The sequence below is a fragment of the Piliocolobus tephrosceles genome, chromosome 11 (assembly GCF_002776525.5).
Source record: "Piliocolobus tephrosceles isolate RC106 chromosome 11, ASM277652v3, whole genome shotgun sequence".
Taxonomy (NCBI): Eukaryota; Metazoa; Chordata; class Mammalia; order Primates; family Cercopithecidae; genus Piliocolobus; species Piliocolobus tephrosceles.
The window spans coordinates 102955018-102974052 of NC_045444.1; the positions used below are offsets into that span (position 1 = coordinate 102955018).

Below are 19035 nucleotides of genomic sequence, written 5' to 3' on the forward strand. Positions count from 1 at the left end.
TCTGCTGAAATGAAAATCCGGGGCCAAAGGCCGAGAGAGAATGTCTTGTCTCGGCTTTCCTTTGGGCGACCTGAATTTTCTTAAATCTTCTCACTCCTAGCTTTTTGTTTTAATTTTGTTAGATATACCAGTTTGACATTTGACTATTATAACAGTGACTTGTGTCTTGTCAGAAGCTTCCAGAGGACAAATGTTGGCTCTATCTAAATTTTATTATGATTTTGTCCAAATCAGGCACTCAGTTTTCGAAGAGCAAAAAACAGAGCACTGGCTGCAGTTTCATCTAGTAAGCTATACTACACCCCCTTTTGAGTGGTTGCTCTGAAAAGCCAATTATAGTCATTCACCACATAACAACTTTTGGTCAACAATGGACTGCATGTACCATGGTGGTCCCTTAAGATTATAATGGAGCTGGAAAATTCCTGTTGCCTAGTGTCTGTCATAGCCATTGTAATGCTGTAGCACAATGCATTACCTTTCCTATGTTTAGATATGTTTAGATACAGAAACACTTACCATTGTGTTACAAGTGCCTACATATTCAGCACAGAAACATGCTATACAGGTTTGTAGCCTAGGAGCAATACACTAGACCGTATAGCCCAGGCGTTTACTGGATGCTACTATCTAGGTTAGTGTAAGTACACTCTGTGAGATTCATGCAATGACAAAATTGCCTAATGACGAATTTCTCAGAATGTATCCTGATTATTAAGGGATGCATGACTGTACATCACCTCATGGCTATTGCCCTTGGAGGTTTATAATTGGCAATGGACCCAGAGATTAATGCAGGTATGGAGAAGGACATAGTCGTTCACGTCCTGGGTGGCATGATGGGAGGTGGTCCAATAGGGACAGACCCTGTATGAAAAGAAATGCTAAAATTGTACATAAATTTTGCCCACATGTTGTTTGCATGGATTTTTGCAGACTTAGGGGTCTTGTCAATGGAAACAACACAGTCACTTCATTAGGGAAAAATCTCTGGAATGAGTCAAGGCCCAGGAAGTAGAAAGGATTTTGGATCACAGGCAGATCTTGAGAGAACTTCAGGAAGGAATATTTCTTCCTCACCTGCCCCAGTGCCCATCCAAAGCCTCTGCTCTGTGTATCTGAATCACACGGCTTGAGAAACATGAAGAAGCCCTCACCCGGGGCCCTGTGGACATCTCCCGAGATGCTTCCACCTGCCTGCTGCTCACTCGGTCCCCACCAGAGTTTTGATGCAGCTTTTATGTGGGCTCTATGGACTTGGATCTCTTAGGATCTCATTCTCTATTCCCATTCACAGTTTCTCCTCCAGGAATGTGGTTAGGATACGATGGGTATAAGGGGTGTAATACAATGGTTATGCTTCAAAAATAAAAGGGAAATGTACAGGTGATTTTAGAGACCTTCATACCCAGTGTTGCTCTGGTGAATCACCGATCATCATTAAATTACTAAATTCCTGCTGTATTCACCCCGGGACCTGCAGCACAGAGTGGCCCTCGTGATATTGCAAGAAGTCAGGTCAGTGGCTGCCAATGGGAGGCCTTGCTCTCGTTCCTTGCAATTTGGTGCCCTTATTTATTTATTTATTTATTTGAGGCAGAATCTCACTCTGTCACCCAGGCTGGAGTGCAGTGGGGTGATCTCAGCTCAGTGCAACCTCCACTCGCTGAGTTCAAGGAATTCTCCTGCCTCAGCCTCCCGAGTAGCTGGGATTACAGGCACCAGCCACCACATCTGGCTAATTTTTGTATTTTTGGTAGAGATGGGGTTTCACCATGTTGGCCAGGGTGGTTTTGAAGTCCTGACCCTAGGTGATCCACCCACCTCGGCCTCCCAAAATGCTGGGATTACAAGCGTGAGCCACCGCACCCTGCCTGGTGCTCATATTTAAAACCATTATTCGTCTGTAGTCTTAGTAAATACGGCCTGTCGAGCCTCCATCTGAGGCCTTTAGTTGAACCTCAGTTTTAGCTGTTCTGGAAAAAAACGAACTCTCTCTTTGAGATGTCCCTGAGGTCCTCCAAAGCAAATTTTATTTATACCATGTAGCCTATCTATTTTAACTTAGACCATCCCATATGTACCTCTGAAATTTGTTAAGAGTCACCTAGCCAGTTCTGCATAATTCAGCAAAAGACACTTGGACTTATTTATATAGAGAGTGAATATCACTGGGTTTAAAGTGGTATTAATGTTTCCACACTAACTCCTTTTCCTCCTTCATTTCACAGCACAGTCCAGACCTCCAGAACTGTGTTTTCTGGAAGCGTCAACTGAAATGAAGAAAATCTGGGCCCATCTCCTCCCACTCCTGTCCCTGCCATCAATTGTACCCTTACAGGATTTTACTAGACGTCACCTCTGGCCCATGGAGCTGGTCTCTGCCTTCCCTCACCAGGGTCACTGAGAGGTATCTTGTTTCCGGAGTGATCCTGGTTGATTTCTGCCTCTAGGGCTGGCATCAAGGAAGCCTCTAAGAGGCAGCAAAGGATCCTGTTAGTCTTGATCCACTTGTGCTTGAATTAATCATGTCTTTTTCCTTCTTGGCTTCAGAGGAGCCTTTTTCTAGATCAGTGGGAGAGCTGAGAAATCGAGCAGGAGGTGTCATCCCCACACCACTGGCTCTGAGGTGTTGCCTTGTCTGTTCATTCTTGTCTGTTAGAACCTCAATGCTTCTTGAAGTTCTATCCTCTTTTTTGCAAAGGGGAGAGAATGAAGTCCAACCTTATGTTTACTCCATCCTCCCACTTCTCACCAAGTTCAGAATTACCAACATAAAAAATGGCTTGGAAGTTTAAAGAGGGTTAATCGGAGAAGTCTCTTCTACCTGTGCTTTGTTTTGGTTTTGTGTTTTTCTGTGAGGTCTCAGTGAAGGAAATGAATTCCCGACCACAGCAGAAAGCATTAAGAAGCCTGTGAGTCACAGTCTTTTGGGCATCATGACAATCAACAGTCATTTGATTTTGCAAGATCCTCTGCACACATTTCTCTCCCACCCCCTATCCAACAGATTTTGAGGCTCTTTTTCTCTTTTTTTAACCCTCTTTTTGGGGGCAAAAGACAATATACAGAAAAGTTCATAAAACAATTTACAGTTTAACAAAATATTTAAAAATAAACATCCATGTAACCATGACCCCCAGGTTATAAAAATAGTATGTTGTGAGGCCAGGTGCGGTGTCTCATGCTTGTAATCCCAGCACTTTGGGAGACCGAGGCAGGCGGATCACCTGAGGTCAGGAGTTCTAGACCAGCCTGACCAACATGGTGAAACCACATCTCTACTAAAAAAAAAAAAAAAAAAAAAAATAGCTGGGCGTGGTGGTGCATGCCTGTAGTCCTGTAGTCCTAGCCACTCAGGAGGCTGAGGCAGAAGAATCACTTGAACCCAGGAGGCAAAGGTTGCAGTGAGCTGAGATCGTGCCACTGCACTCCAGCCTGGGTGACAGGGCAAGGCTGCCTGGGCAACAGAGCAAGACTTCGTCTAAAAAAAAAAAAAAGAAAAAGAAAAAGAAAATAGTATGTTGTAGAAGCTTTTGTGTTTTGCCTTTAATGTTTAGATCTACAATCCACCTGCAGTTTATTTTTGTATATGGGGCGAGGTAAGGCCAAGGTTAATTTTTTCCATATGAATATGCAATTAGCTCGGCACCACTTATGGAAAAGGTGGTCCTTCCACCTACTGCTCTGCAGTGCCTTCTTTCCAATATTATGAACTTGATGTAAAAATACATCTAAGGCTGGGCCCGGTGGCTCATGCCTGTAATCCCAGCACCTTGGGAGGCCAAGGCGGGCGGATGACCTGAGGTCAGGAGTTTGAGACCACCCTGGCCAACATGGTGAAAACCCGTCTCTACTAAAAATGCAAAAAAAATTAGCTGGACATGGTGGCGGTTGCCTGTAATCTCAGCTACTCAGGAGGCTGAGGCAGGAGAATCGCTTGAACCCGGGAGGCGGAGGTTGCAGTAAGCTGAGATCGTGACACTGTACTCCAGCCTGGGCAACAGAGTGAGACTCCATCTCAAAAAAAAAAAAAAAAAAAATTCATCTAGAAATGTATAAGCTCAAAAATAAGAGTCCTGCATTCTCCTCCCTCCCGCCCTCAGCCCTACCTCCTAGAAGTAATAACTAAATAATTTGAGATGAAGTCATTTGTAAGTCATTCTCTATGCATACAAACGTATGTAAAATACACACAGAATCTGGTTTTACAAAAATTGTATCAAATTCTTCATACTGAAAATGACTCACTTCACATGATGTATTTGACCATTGTTTCATATTGATCTACCCATTAAATTATTATTTATTTATTTATTTTGAGACAGAGCCTCTCTCTGTCGCCCAGGCTTGAGTGCAATGGTGTGATCTCAGCTCACTGCAACCTCCGCCTCCTGCTACTCATTAAATTAAATTTAATCCAATGCTGCCTCCTTACATATTTTAAAGTTGGCCTAAAAGTTTCTCTGTACAGAGTGAACTGTAACCTAACTGGATTGGTGAACAGACTGGGACCCATGCTTGTAACAAGTAGCCAAGTCTCAGGCAATTACTGCAGCCACATGTCAGCCAATCACAGGTGGCCAATCGTTGGCAGTGTGTTCAAATAAGGCAAATGTGGAGTTGCAACCAATCCAGCTCTTTCTGTCCTCACTTCCCTTTTCTGTATGTTACTTTCTTTGTTCTGTCCATAAATGTGATCCAACCATGTGGCAACCCTGGAGCTGCTCTGAACCTCTCTGGTTGCGGGGGCTGTCCAATTCACAAATCATTCTCTGCTTAATTAAACTCTGTTAAATTTAATTTGTTGAAAGTTTTTCTTTTAACATACCTTATCCCACTTAAGAGTTGCCGGCCGGGCGTGGTGGCTGAAGCCTGTAATCCCAGCACTTTGGGAGGTCGAGACGGGCGGATGACGAGGTCAGGAGATCAAGACCATCCTGGCTAACACGGTGAAACCCGTCTCTACTAAAAAATAAAAAAAAAAAAACTAGCCAGGTGAGGTGGTGGGCACCTGTAGTCCCAGCTACTCGGGAGGCTGAGGCAGGAGAATGGCGTAAACCCGGGAGGCGGAGCTTGCAGTGAGCTGAGATCTGGCCACTGCACCCCAGCCTGGGCGATGAAGCAAGACTCCGTCTCAAAAAAAAAAAAAAAAAAAAAAAAGAGTTGCCAAGTGACTACTCCAGTCTTTACGCGTGCCCTTCCTGTGTAAATGCTCTGTGATGGGTCCATTAATAACTAGAACGAGTTTAAACGGAATTTGAGGCGAGAAGGAGGAAAGGAATGGAGGGTTGCCTAAGTCAATTTCCCGCACTCTTATTCTTGCGGGGCATCCAGGATTGCCTTGGAGGGCCTCACCTCTCCTGCTGGGTCAGCTCTTGCCTGTGGCTCTGGGCTCACAGGGCTCTCAACAATGCTGTACGGGCCCCACTCTTGTCTGTGGCCACCAGGGGCTTTGTGGAGAGCAGGCTCTCTTGAGGCACGAAGTGAAAGAAAAACGCCCCGATGCACCCTTTCTGTCTCCAGCACAAGAAGAACTTGGAATGACGCTTGCACCTCAGATTTCTTTCAAGAATAAAATGTTCCATATGCCCCAAGAGAACTGGTTAACAGCTACAAGAACTCCTCTCTGGAGGCAACTTTAAACTTATTTATTTTTCTTTATTTTTATCTATTTATTTAGAGACAAGAGTCTCGCTCTGTCACCCAAGCTGGAGTGCAGTGGCGCAATCTCAGCTCACTGCAAGCTCCTCCTCCCGGGTTCACGCCATTCTCCTGCCTCAGCCTCCCGAGTAGCTGGGACTACAGGCGCCCGGCACCACACCTGGCTAATTTTTTGTATTATTTTTTTTAGTAGAGATGGAGTTTCACCACATTAACCAGGATGGTCTCGATCTCCTGACCTCGTGATCCACCCACCTCGGCCTCCCAAAGTGCTAGGATTACAGGCATGAGCCACCACGCCCAGCCAACTTACTTATTTTTCTAAAGGCAAAGAGTGAATGTTGAGGGCTCCTTAAGAGCAGAGGTGAGTCAGCAGTGATTTTTACTGAGTTTTTTATGGGGACACATTACAGTTAACATTCTCTACACCAGATGTCCTCTAATAGGGATGGAAATTTATGAGCCCACAGATAAGACAAATTGAGACTTTAGGAGAGGGCCAATTCTCTGAAGTCACTCAGAGCTGATTTCATGAGTGCTATTTGTACATCCTCAAGCTTCCTATTTAAAGAGAATTGTTCAGTTTTGACAAAATTGCTCTGAACATGAACAATTTCCTCCTATTATGGAGTGTCTCATTTTCAGCTGCTTATCGCATTCCTACTCATGCATTCCCTCTTCTCTTGCTCTCTCTCAGACCCCCTGAAGGCCAGAGACGTAGGAGGCTCTGCAGTGGAGGGTGTGGGGGAGGTAGCACATTTGCTAACTAGCGCCAGCCCAGGATGGCTCACCTCAGCTCTGCCTGGACTGCCCCAGCACGAAGCTGACTCACTCACTCCCCAGGTCAATTGAGCACCATCCTGCTTGGCCAAGAGGCACAGTCTGAAAAGGGAGGACTGTGGTGAGTGTTTAAGATTCCTTCCACTAGTTTCCTTTGTTTGTACCAATATGGATATGTTTTTGTTTTAATTTATAGTTTTCTGGAGGCAGGCATTGTTTAGGTGGAGAGCTTTCCAGACAACCCCAAAATGTAGTGCATTTCCCTTCTGAAGGAAGACGGACTTGTTCCCTTGGCCCCTTGCCATCTTCCACCCTAACCTATGGGGGCAGAGGGTGCATGAGGCCTCTGGTGGAAGCGAAATATCTTGAGCATGTCTCACTCCCTTTGTGGGCCTCAAGTAGCAGTTACCATGACTGTAGTGGTTTCGTTGTGTTCAAGCTAAAGAAATTAAGGAGAAAAGAGATGGGCATATTTTTAAGGGAAAGGAGAAGGCAGATCTTCTGTAGTTCCTTGAGTATGGCAGAAGAGGAGAGAGGACTGAAAAGGCAGAAAGAGGGCCGGGCACGGTGGCTCACGCCTGTAATCCCAGCACTTTGGGAAGCCGAGGCGGGCGGATCACGAGGTCAGGAGATCGAGACCATCCTAGCAAACACGGTGAAACCCCATCTCTACTGAAAATACAAAAAATAGCGGGGCATGGTGGCGGGCGCCTGTAGTCCCAGCTACTCCGAACGGAGGCTGAGGCAGGAGAATGGCGTGAACCCGGGAGGCGGAGCTTGCAGTGAGCCCGAGATGGCGCCACGGCACTCCAACCTGGGCAACAGAACGAGACTCCGTCTCAAAAAAAAAAAAAAAAAAAAAAAAGAAAAGGCAGAAAGAGATGTTGAAATCAGAGGTAGTAGCAGCAGCAGCAGGATCTCAACAAACACACTGGCCAGTACTTTAAAATGTCCACTAGACACTTGATGAAAGTTATTTTATCCTCTGGAGACCCTTAAGAGGTGTATAATATACTCATTTTGCAGCTGAGGGAAGAGACCTAGAGATTTGAATCATGTGATACAGTGGAGAGAACACACGTCTAGATGTCACTTAATGGCTATGTGACCTTGGGCAAGTCATTTGACCTCCCTGGGCCTCAGTTTCCAGTTTGGGCTTCCAGAGAAACCAAAACATATAAAATGCTTCATATACCCATCACCATTATACCATGCAAGGTAACTATCCCCCATTCGATAGATATTACTGCTGTCATGTCAGGCTCTTGTATAGGTCCTGGGATGCAGACGTGAACAACATAAGCCCTGTTCTCATGGAATTGACTTGTGGTGACCTCTTTGGGTGGTGGTGGTGGTGGTTGTTTTAAAATAGACTTTATTTTGTAGAACAGTTTTAGAATTATGTAAAAAAAAAAATTGAGGAGAGAGTAGCTTTTGTACACCCTTACCCAATTCTCTCTATTGTTAACAATTTTTTGTTTTTTTTTGAGACAAAGTCTTGCTCTGTCGCCCAGGCTGGAGTGCAGTGGCACAATCTCAGCTTACTCCACCTCCACCTCCCAGGTTCAAGTGATTCTCCTGCCTCAGCCTCCCGAGTAGCTGGGATTATAAGCACGTGCCACCATGCCTGGCTAATTTTTTGAATTTTTAGTAGAGACACGGTTTCACTGTGTTAGCCAGGATGGTCTCAATGTCCTGACCTTGTGATCTGCCCACCTCGGCTTCTCAAAGTGCTGGGATTACACGCGTGAGCCACCGTGCCTGGCAACATCTTAACATTAGTATGGTAAATTGGTTACAATTAATAAAGCAAGATTAATACATTATTATGACCTAAAGTCTATAGTTTATTTGGATCTTCCTAATTTTTAACGTATTGTCTTGTTTTGTTCTAAGACATCATGTTACATTTAGTCATCGTGTCACCTTAGGCTCCTCTTGGCTGAGACAGTTTCTCAGGCTTTCCTGGTTTGACAATTTTAAGGAGCCCTGGTCAGGTATATTGAAGGATGTCCCTCTTTTGGAATTTGTCTATTGTTCTCACAATTAGCCTGAGGTTATGGGTTTTGGGAGAAAGATCACAAAGGCAAAGTGCCATTTTCATTCCACATCAAAGGGACATACTAACAAGATGACTTATCACTTTTGATGTTGACCTTCATCACCTTGGCTGAGGTCGTGTTGGCCATAAAGTTACTCTTTTTTCCCCTTTCTATACTGTGCTTTTTGGAAGGAAGTCATTCTGTGCAACCCACACTTAGGAAGTGGGGAGTTATGCTCACCCTCGAGGGCAGAATATCCACATAAATTATTTGAAATTCTTCTTGGCCAGGCTCAGTGGCTCACGCCTGTAATCCTAGCACTTTGGGAGGTCAAGGCAGGTGGATCACGACGTCAGGAGTTCGAAACCAGCCTGGCCTATATGGTGAAACCCCGTCTCTACTAAAAATACAAAAATTAGCTGGGCGTGATGGTGCATGCCTATAGTCCCAGCTGCTCAGGAGGCTGAGGCAGGAGAATTGCTTGAACCCAGGAGGCAGAGGTTGCAGTGAGCCAAGATCACGCCACTGCACTCCAGCCTGGGTGACAGAGCAAGACTCGGTCTCAAAAAAAAAAAAAAAAAGAAATTCTTCTGCAAAAGAGACTTGCCTCTTGTCTTTCATTTATTTACTTAGTCTATCATTTATTTATATCCACGTGGACCCATGGATATTTATTTTACACTTGGGTTATAAATCAATACTACTTTATTTATTGCTCAAAATTTTCTAGCTTTGGCTATTCGGAGTTCTTTCAGTTGACTCCTGTATCTCTCTGACATATCTCCATCAGTGTAGGGTTTTCTGAACATTTCCTTACTTCCTAGCACTACAAGATACTACAGGCTCACCTTGTATATTTCCTGCTGCAGTCCTAGAATGAGTCACTTCTCTAAGGGGCCCTGGTTCCTTTCATTAAAGAATGATATTATAACCGAAGATCTGGGGTCCAGGCATGGTGGCTCATGCCTGTAATTCCAGCACTCTGGAAGACTGAGGCTGGAGGATTGCTTGAACCCAGGAATTCCAGACCAGCCTGGGCGACATGGTGAGACCATCTCTACAAAAATAAAAAAATTATCTGGGCACTACTCAGGAGACTGAGATGAAAGGATTGCTTGAGCCTGGGGAGGTCAAGGCTATAGAGAGCTGTCATCACACCACTGCACACCAGCCTGGGGGACAGAGCAAGACCCTGTCTCAAAACAAAACAAAACAAATAAAAACAAACCCTGAGATCTGGGGCGGTAGGTATACTCGTCGTTACTGGAGATGTTTGGATTTTTTTTTAATGGGAGTTTTTTAGATTATAAAAGAAACACATGCTTATTATAAAAGATAATTAGAAAATTCAAAAATGTATGCAAAAATCAATTTAACTATTCCCACTATCCACTACTTTTTGCTTTTTCTCCTCCTTGAATTTACACAGCCAGAGTTGGAATAACAGATTGGGGAGGATAAAGAGACTACTACCCTTTTTCCACAAAAATGTGCAAGATGTGATGACATAAAGCACATGGTCGGTCACTGCCCCAATGGCACTCAAAGTCTGGAAGCTCTTCCTGGAATCATGGGAGGGAAGAATGGGACCGGACCTTGGAGGCCACCTGGTCCAGCTCCTTGTAAACAAAGATGGTGGTTGCTGGGAGGTGGGAAGGTTGTTCTTCATGTGGGGACTGTGGCTTACCTAAAGTCAAACCACAAGGTAGTTACAGAGCCTGGCCCAGACCGAGTGCCAGGGACCTGATTCTAATTCAAGTATATTTTCTAATGTGCTTTTTCAGTGCACTAAATATTATGACTTAGAGTAGTACAAGCCAGCAATTAGGAGAACTAACTTTGGGGTCAGACAGACCGAATTTGAGTTCTAATTGGTGTGTGACATTGAGCAAGATTCTTAACTTCCCTGAGATTGAGTTGCTTTTTTCTTTTGAGAAAGGATCTCACTCTCTTGTCCAGGTTGGAGTGCAATGGTGTGATCATAGCTCACTGTAACCTCTGAACTCCTGGGCTAAAGCAATCCTCACATTTCAGCCTCCTGAGCAGCTAGAACCACAGGTGTGTGCCACCATACCTGGCTTATTATTTTTATTTTTTGTGGAGATGGGGTCTTGCTATATTGTCCAGGGTGCCTAGAACTCCTGGCCTCAAAGAATCCTTTGCAAGAGAGACTCTGTCTCAAAAATAAAAAATAAAAAATAAACTAAAAAATTAAAAAATAAAAAATCAGAAAAAAGAATATAATAACTTGTCAGAGGTCCCACAGCTGGTAAATAGTTGTTTTGAACCCAGACTGAATCCAGAGCCTCTAAGTTCCTAATCGTTACATGAGACTTCCTTTCTTTTTCTTAGTAATGAAGATAATCATTCCTATCATAAAGGATAATGGAAAATTAAATGAGCACATCCATATAAAATACTCAGTGCCTACCATGTGTTACCTTCCGACATTGTAACCATATGAAGCGCATAGCTGTCTACAAGTTGCTGTGATTTGATTTATATATATTTTTTGAGACAGGCTCTTACTCTGTTGCCCGGGCTGGACTGCGGTGGCGTAATGACAGCTTACTGCAGCCTCAACCTCCCAGGCTCAAGTGATCTTCCCACCTCAGCCCAGGTATGCAAGCTGATTTTAATATAATTGTGAGGAAAAGTGAACAGGTGCAAAATTATTTGAGACAGTTAATATTGTTAATATTAAGCTTTGGGAATGGAAGCTACTTGTTACCAGAGTTCTGATTGGAATCAGGGCCACACAATGCCTTTCAGCTCTCATGGTCTTTCTTGGTCCACAAATCATGGATTCTCTCTTATAGTCTTATTCCAGTATTTTTCTGAGCTTCTTATCCTCTCTCTGGATTAGCCATCCCTGAAAAAAGGCAGCCAAACTTCCTAGTGTGTGTGTTCTACATGAAGAAAGAAAATCATGTGTCTAGTCCCAGAACACACCCTCCCCACCCCAGGCCTCAACCAGAAATTCAGTTCTTCCCTGCTGACCCCTTTGAGAGACCTGGAGGGACAGCGAATTGATGGTGGGTAGAGGATAAGATGTTAGAGTTTAAGGGTTCAGGCCTGGACCAGGAAGCTGCCTAACAGTCTAGTGTGGGGCCATGGGAGTGGGTTCTGAAATGAAGTGGAAGGCGGGCCATCCGCACTGAGATGGAGCAGCTGGAACACAAAACTCCAAGGTGACTGTTAACTTTTCTCCAGCCTTCCAATCTCAGACTTTCCTCAGGGAACGCCATGCTCTTCTGAATTAGTCGCGGGCGGAACCATCGTCCTTTCCTTCAGAACTCTGATCAGTTTGAACTATCTAACTTCTTAATGTGGCTATACGATTGTTTGCTGCTGGCCTGCAACTTGTTCTGGGAGTGGAACTTTGGATTTTAGTCACTACTGTCGCTAGCATCCTGCAGAGTCAGCCACTTTTAGAGAGTATAATGCAGCAGGGAAAGAAATGAGATTTGGAATAGAGACGGGGTTTCATCCTGCTGACCAGGCTGGTCTCGAACTCCTGACCCGCCCCGCCTCCCAAAGTGTTAGAATTAAGGCGTGAGCCACCGCGCCCGACCCCACAGACATAAGATTTATGCACTTCTCCAAGCCAAGCGCTGTGCATCGAATGGAGGAACTCGTACCTTTGCAGGATTTTGTAATATATCTGAAATAATCTGCACATGCTTCTGCTATGGTTGTTTGTCGCCACAGTTTGCGAATCCGGGTAAACCTGGGTGAGAGAGATACCTTACAATTGCAAACATTTCTCAGGAGGGCGCCGGAAAACGCCCGAACCATAGAGCTCAGTTCCTAGCTAGGCCTCCACCAGCCACTTCCGCTCGTCCGCCTAATACCGCGCCTGCGCACCGCTTTTCTTCCTCTCTGGGCTCGGACCTAGTTCACGGCGCCATGGTGAGTGCGGGTCTCTGTGCGGCCTGGGTCTCTATCTGCCTGCATCTGTCCTTGTTTTCTTCTCCCGCACCCGTCTCCTCACCTGCCTTGCCCCGTGTTCTCTCCTGTCTCCATGCCTTCGCAGGAGACACCACTGTCGGACGCTGCCCCAAGATGGAGGAGCGGGGGCGCCTTGGCTGGTCTTGGCGCGCTCCGGCCGGGTTAACGCCGGGCGTTCGGAGCGCGCGGCGAGCCCTGGACACTGGTTTTGTTGGGTTGAATTTAGGGAAAACTAGGTCACATGTAATTCACATGTCGGTCACACGTCAGTGAGGTGGAGGAACGGTGTTTGGAGGCTCCGGGGCCTGCCTGGGTTCCAGGTCTAACTCACTGGTTTCTCCCTTCACTCTAAACAGGCCAAACGTACCAAGAAAGTCGGGATCGTCGGTAAATACGGAACCCGTTATGGGGCCTCCCTCCGGAAAATGGTGAAGAAAATTGAAATCAGCCAGCACGCCAAGTACACTTGCTCTTTCTGTGGCAAAGTAAGTAAGGCAAAGTCTGGTGAGGGGAGAGGGAGGGCAGGTTTCTTACCCAAGTGAGGTCTGACTTAAAGGTATTTTATAACCCGTGTGCTCGTGAGCAGTTAGAATTACTCGTGCCATTCGTTGATCATGAGTTTTAAGATAAAAGTGTTGATGGTAACTTTAGATTTTGTGAAACGTTTTTCATTTAAAGAAAACCACTTAAAAGTTAATGGGTAAAATAATCATTTGACAGAGCGCCCCCAGCCTAAGCCAAACCTGCTTTGTGGGAAATGATTCCATCAGTTTAGTCTACTGATGTTTCTGTACCAACCCCCAAGATGTCTAATCTGTCCATCTAATACCATTCGACTTGTTCTGCGAGGGATTTTTGTTTGATAAAGGTTTGAACGTTTATGTGCAAAATACTGCATTACAGCAATCCTTGTTTTTGTCTTTGAGGGAGGAAGGAAGGCTTTCACATCCTTGACAATAAGGTGAATCCAAATTTAGACTTCTGGATGCTTGTAAGATAAAATACTTGGTTCATGGTGAAAATTGGTTCTCTTTTATAGACCAAGATGAAGAGACGAGCTGTGGGGATCTGGCACTGTGGTTCCTGCATGAAGACAGTGGCCGGCGGTGCCTGGACATACAAGTGAGTCTGTTTCCTTGTATTTCGAAGTGGGTGGGCCACATAGGCCCACATTCCAGGTTGTTGCTGGATGGACTAGTGTTAACACTTTCTCAGGACCGAGAGAATAAGGATGTCCTTGTATTTTCAGGATTCTTTTGTGGTGATTTATTTTCAGTTATTGAAAGAGTAAACACAAAACTACCAAATAGAAGTCGGAAATCTATTTTACAGACTGCTTTAGAATTAGATGGTCACTGGGCACATGGTTGTGAACATTGTCATGGTACTGTGCAGGTCCATTAGTGGGGCTGAATCTACAGAACGTTGGTGTGCATTGCAAGTTTTGACAAAAATAGGTGAAGAGGTCAATTAGTTCAAAACTGTATTTGGAAACTTGAGGCCATCAGGACCACCACAATTTCGTCTTTCTGAACAGTGTTAGACTGCTGCAGGTTTGTGAATCTGCAACTTGGTATCACCTGACAGGGTGATACTACAAACACTACACTACAAACCAGTGTCCAGACCTGTGTTGTCCAATACACTAAGTACATATGTGGCTAGTGTAATTAAAGAATTGGATTTTTAAGTTTCAGTCAATTTAAACTTAAACCGAAGTGGAAAATGTTGAAATACATACATATATATACACACACACACACCTTGTGTGGGTTTTTATTAGGGCAGAATGGAAATGGGAACTAGAGGGCTTTCTTGGTTCTGATATGAAAGTGAATTCGCATTTATATACTCACCATATAGGCTGGTGATTTTCAGGTATAGTTCCTGAATTTTGTGGTAAAATTTTTGTAGTCATTTCAGTAGCTGTCTTTCCCAAAGGCACTTCAGTGTCCACTCTATTTCCTTAATCATTGTTCTCACTGTACCATCTTGTAATTTATTCATTTCTTGTAATCTGTCCATTCCCTTTTAATAAGTTTGGGTCAGCCTCTTAGAACCATTTCTGTTTCGTGGGGTGGGGTAGGGGGGGTTAAAGCTTGCTTGTCCGTTACTGAGTTCCTATAAAAAAAAAAACTGGTTGAGAAATCAGATGCATGTGATTTGCATGTCTAATTCTGCAAGATCCTGAAGGCATGGCTCTTAAAGGATGCCATCATGTAGTTTAGAAGCCACTCACTCGGGGAAGTAATCTAATGTTGGTTAGATGTTTGGATCGATTGCATCAAAGTATTGGTAGAGCAGTCTATCTCAGTATAATTCTTTCCGGGAAAATTTGGGAAGAGACTTCACCACAAAAACGAGGCAGATTTACTTATTTGCCATTTTCTATGTTAACATGCTTAATTATGTTGGAAACTGAATCTTTCTTTCCAGTACCACTTCCGCTGTCACGGTAAAGTCCGCCATCAGAAGACTGAAGGAGTTGAAAGACCAGTAGACGCTCTTCTACTCTTTGAGACATCACTGGCCTATAATAAATGGGTTAATTTATGTAACAAAATTGCCTTGGCTTGTTAACTTTATTAGACATTCTGATGTTTGCATTGTGTAAATACTGTTGTATTGGGAAAGCATGCCAAGATGGAATATTGTAATTTGGTCTCCTTTTTAGTAGTCAAATGGTAAAATGCAGCATAAGAATGTAAGTCTTCAAGTTAGATATGTGTATTAGCTTTTTATAAGTCTGCTCTTGCCAGTTTGACTTTGAGATACATTGGAGCCAACTGTGAACTTCAGTTTTTAAATTATAGTTAATATTTTTTTGTTTGTTTTCTAGGCGGACTCTTTGTCACCCAGGCTGGAGTGCAGTGTACTGGTCTTGGCCCACTGCAACCTCTACCTCTTAGGTTCAAGCGATTCTCCTTTCTCAGCCTCCCGAGTAGCTGGGATTACAGGCACGCACCACCATGCCTGGCTAATTTTTGTATTTTGAGTAGAGATAGGGTATTCGCCACATTGGCCAGGCTGGTCTTGAACTGACCTCAAGTGATCTATCTGCCTCGGCCTCCCAGAGTGCTGGGATTACAGGCGTGAGCCACCAAGCCCAGCCTTACAGTCAGTATTTTTACAAAATTTTCTAGGCTGGGTGTGGTGACTCATGCCTGAAATCCCAGCACTTTGGGTGACTGAGGCAGGGGGATTACTTGAGGCCAGGAGATTGAGACCGTGTGGACAACATAGCAAAAACCCATCTTGACGAAAAATATAAAAAATAGCTTGGTATGGTGGCACATGCCTGTAATCGTAGCTACTTGGGAGGCTCAGGCACAAGAATCACTTGAACCTAGGAGGGGGAGGTTGCAGTGAGCCAGGATTGTGCCACTGCACTTTAGCCTGGACAACACTCTGTCCCCCCAAAAAAAATTTCTGAAGGTAAAAGATATACTGAAAGATATACGTATACTGCTTCTTGTATGATGTTTCATTTGGCCTACACTGTATCAGCATCTTCAGGAAACAGTATGAAACTAATTTCACATTAAATGTTGCAAACGTCCGCAATTCTCCAGTTTTTAGTTTGCACATAAGGATTTGTAGGATTGATTTCAGATTGACAGATGGTTGTAGTAACAAAGTGAATTGCCTTGGAGGAATTCGAGTTATTTTAGGTCTGTCTTTGACACTTTTATGCACTTAATTCACTGCCAATTTAGTCTAACTTCTCAACCATCTGTGGTATGGACTTCTCAGTCCTCCTAATTGGTTTGTCTTTTGTCTATTCCAGAGTCAGTAATCCTTTAAGGATGCAAATTTAATTCGGTAAGAATGTGGATTTACTTCATCTTTAGGACCCAGTAAAAACCTTTGTTTCACTTGGGCTGACCCCTATCTTCTATAACTTTTTTGTTATATAACTTGCCCATTACTCGCTTTTGCACAGATGTCTCCCTTGACCTTTACCTCCTGCATTGTCTCTGGCAGAAACATAACTACCCTAGAAGAATACTTAACTGGGTCAAGCGTTTGCTAGATCCATAGCAGTAACTGGTCATCTTTGGATCTCATTTGTGTCACAAAGTGGTACTACTGATTTTGTACTGTGAAGCAAGTACTGTCGGTCAGTAGGGGTAGGACCAGGAGTGACAAGTCAGGATTTTCAGGCTTCATAGGCGTGACGCAGCTCTCCAGGTGAATCTCCGGGAGAAGCTCTCCATAGGATCTCCAGGTGAGTGACCAGGATTTCACATAAGCATAGGGAACTGAGGGAGCATTAGATGGCCTAATGCTGTGGTTAAGAACACCAACTTAGCCAAACTGCCTAGGTAGTTGGGTGACCTGGGTTAACTAACAACCTCTCTGCTTCAGTTTCCTGTATAATTCATGATAGTAGAATGGAATGGATGATGGGTGTTTGGATTACTAATTTGGAGTCTTAACAAAGCTGGTATGTTACCTTTGAACATGATTAGGCATGGAAAACTACTCAATTTTTGTAATAAGTGAAGTACTGCTTTTTGTTTGTTTTCTGAGACAGTCTCGCTATCACCCAGGCTGAAGTGCAATGGCACAATCTCAGCTCACTGCAGTCTCCACCTCCCGGATTCAAGCAGTTCTCATGCCTCAGCCTCCGAAGTAGCTGGGATTACAGGCTTTTGCCACTAAGCCCAACTAGTGTTTGTATTTTTAGTAGAGACAGGCTTTTGCCATTTTGCCATGACCAGGCTCGTCTCGGAACTCCCGGGCTCAAGTGGTATGTCAGCCTTGGCCTCCCAAAGTGCTGGAATTTTGTAAGCTGCCTCAACCAGCCATGTATTGATTGCTTTTTTATGACCGTTAAAGAGGAAAGGGTGGACAGTTTACAGACCAGTGAAAGTGTTGAGATAAATATTTTTATATCTAAGGAAATAGTGGTTTTCCCAAGATGTTAGGGAGGCAGGTGATGTAGGTAGGACTGAAAATCAGGTTTCTGACTCCTGGTCTGTGATTTTCTGCTGTACTAGTCTGCCTTCTATTTTATGGGCTCAGAGTATTCCTTACTTGCCTCTTCCCATACTAAAGATGCCCACCTTCATGTTGTGATTCAAGCAACTTCATCCCCTGGCTTGTTTTCACAGTGGTTTTCTGAGCGTTTGACTCTTAAGTCATTTAATTGAACATTGTGTCGTGATATAAAAAGTAAGTTAGGCTTGTGTTTTTCACCAGGCCATTTCATTGTATCCTAACCATGCGGGTGGCTGTGATAAACGTACAGATAGCCAATACAGAAGCACGTCTAATTCCAAGTTTTGGGTATGAAGTTGAGACATGGATAAGCTTTTGAGCTTCATTTTGTCAGCAACAGGTGAGGTGTGGATAACTGGGACTGAAGGAATTTGGGGAGGATCTGTTCAATAAAGATTGGAAATATTACATCAACTTGGGAATGTAGCAACTAGAACCAAGCAATCTGTACAGCGTTTTTACTGTTGGCTGTCTTCCTCTGGGAAACTAAAAGCCATTTTGTTGATAGCACTTCAGGTCAGAATTCATCAACACGGAATGGAAACATTGTTTATATGCTTTGGGGTACATCAAGATAAGTTGAGGGTAAAGTTAATGTCATGCCACAATCAACCCTGTATGTCAGGACCCGTGAGAGCAGAGTAGGGTCTGGAGAGTGGGTGGTGTGGTTGACACAGACCCACATTATGGGTTCACTTAATGAAGCGGGGGCTTGGTTGAGGGTAGAGACTGTTCATTAAACCAACCTGTGTTGACCTCTCCGTGCGGTATGGACAGGACCTGATCACCATCCTCAAGTCCCAGTATAACGGGGGGAATGGTATGCTTAATTAAGCTTGATTATAAACTCTTTGAGCTAGACACAACTATGGTGAAAGTATTATTTCCTCCTAATTATGTATATATACATGCCAATTCCAATCAGAACGCTAATTTTTCTTTTTAACCCCCAGAGCTGTGCAAAATATTTTTCAAATTTATTCGGGAACACAAACAACAGTTGGAAAGGACAAGAACTGTCTCCAGCATAATGGTTAAGAATGTGGAGGCTGAGGCAGGAGAATGGCGTGAGCCGGGATCACGCCACTGCACTCCAGCCTAGGCTACAGAGCAAGACTCTATCTCAAAGAAAAAAAAAAAAAAAAATGTCGATTCTAGAGTCAGAAGCAGGAGTTATTTGGTTGTTCTGCTATACTGGCTGTGTGACCTTGGAGGAATTATTTAATCCTCTCCTGAACTTTACTCTTTTTTTTCTCCCCGAGACAGAGTCTTTTTTTTTCCCGAGACAGAGTCTTGCTGTGTCGCCAAGCTGAAGTGCAATATCATGATCTTGGCCCACTGCAACCTCCGCCCGCCTCCTGAGTTCAAGCGATTCTCCTGCCTCAGCCTCCCGAGTAGCTGAGATTACAGGTGTGTGCGCCACCAAGCCCGGCTAATTTTTGTGTTTTTAGTAGAGACGGGGTTTCACCATGTTGGCCAGGCTGGTCTTGAACTCCTGACCTCAGGTGATCCACCCACTTTGGCCTCCCAAAGCGCTGGGATTACAGGCATAAGCCATTGTGCCTGGCCTAATCTTTTTTTTTTTTTTTTTTTT

General features: G+C 44.1%; 2 protein-coding genes across 2 annotated transcripts in view; both read left to right on the plus strand.

Annotated features, from left to right (window-relative positions):
- SMARCAL1 (SWI/SNF related, matrix associated, actin dependent regulator of chromatin, subfamily a like 1) overlaps nt 1–3202 on the plus strand; it is a 73924-nt gene extending 70722 nt beyond the window's left edge. Inside the window, exon 18 of the mRNA XM_023220646.2 lies at nt 2232–3202. Coding sequence (XP_023076414.2) covers nt 2232–2282 — 51 coding nt within the window. The 3' untranslated portion in view covers nt 2283–3202. The remainder of the gene's footprint in view (nt 1–2231) is intronic.
- A 9121-nt stretch (nt 3203–12323) lies between these two features.
- On the plus strand, nt 12324–15000 carry RPL37A (ribosomal protein L37a). Its single transcript, XM_023220656.1, has 4 exons — nt 12324–12398; nt 12794–12922; nt 13477–13559; nt 14874–15000. The coding sequence occupies exons 1-4, from the start codon at nt 12396–12398 to the stop codon at nt 14935–14937; spliced, it is 279 nt and encodes a 92-aa protein (XP_023076424.1). The 5' UTR covers nt 12324–12395; the 3' UTR covers nt 14938–15000.
- Nucleotides 15001–19035: the final 4035 nt, after the last annotated feature.

What these genes read in the sequence shown, in the direction of transcription:
- RPL37A (XM_023220656.1), top strand. An exon ending in CTTGCTCTTTCTGTGGCAAA is followed by an intron (nt 12,923 to 13,476) that starts GTAAGTAAGGCA and finishes TCTCTTTTATAG; the next exon opens with ACCAAGATGAAGAGACGAGC. An exon ending in GGCGGTGCCTGGACATACAA is followed by an intron (nt 13,560 to 14,873) that starts GTGAGTCTGTTT and finishes CTTTCTTTCCAG; the next exon opens with TACCACTTCCGCTGTCACGG.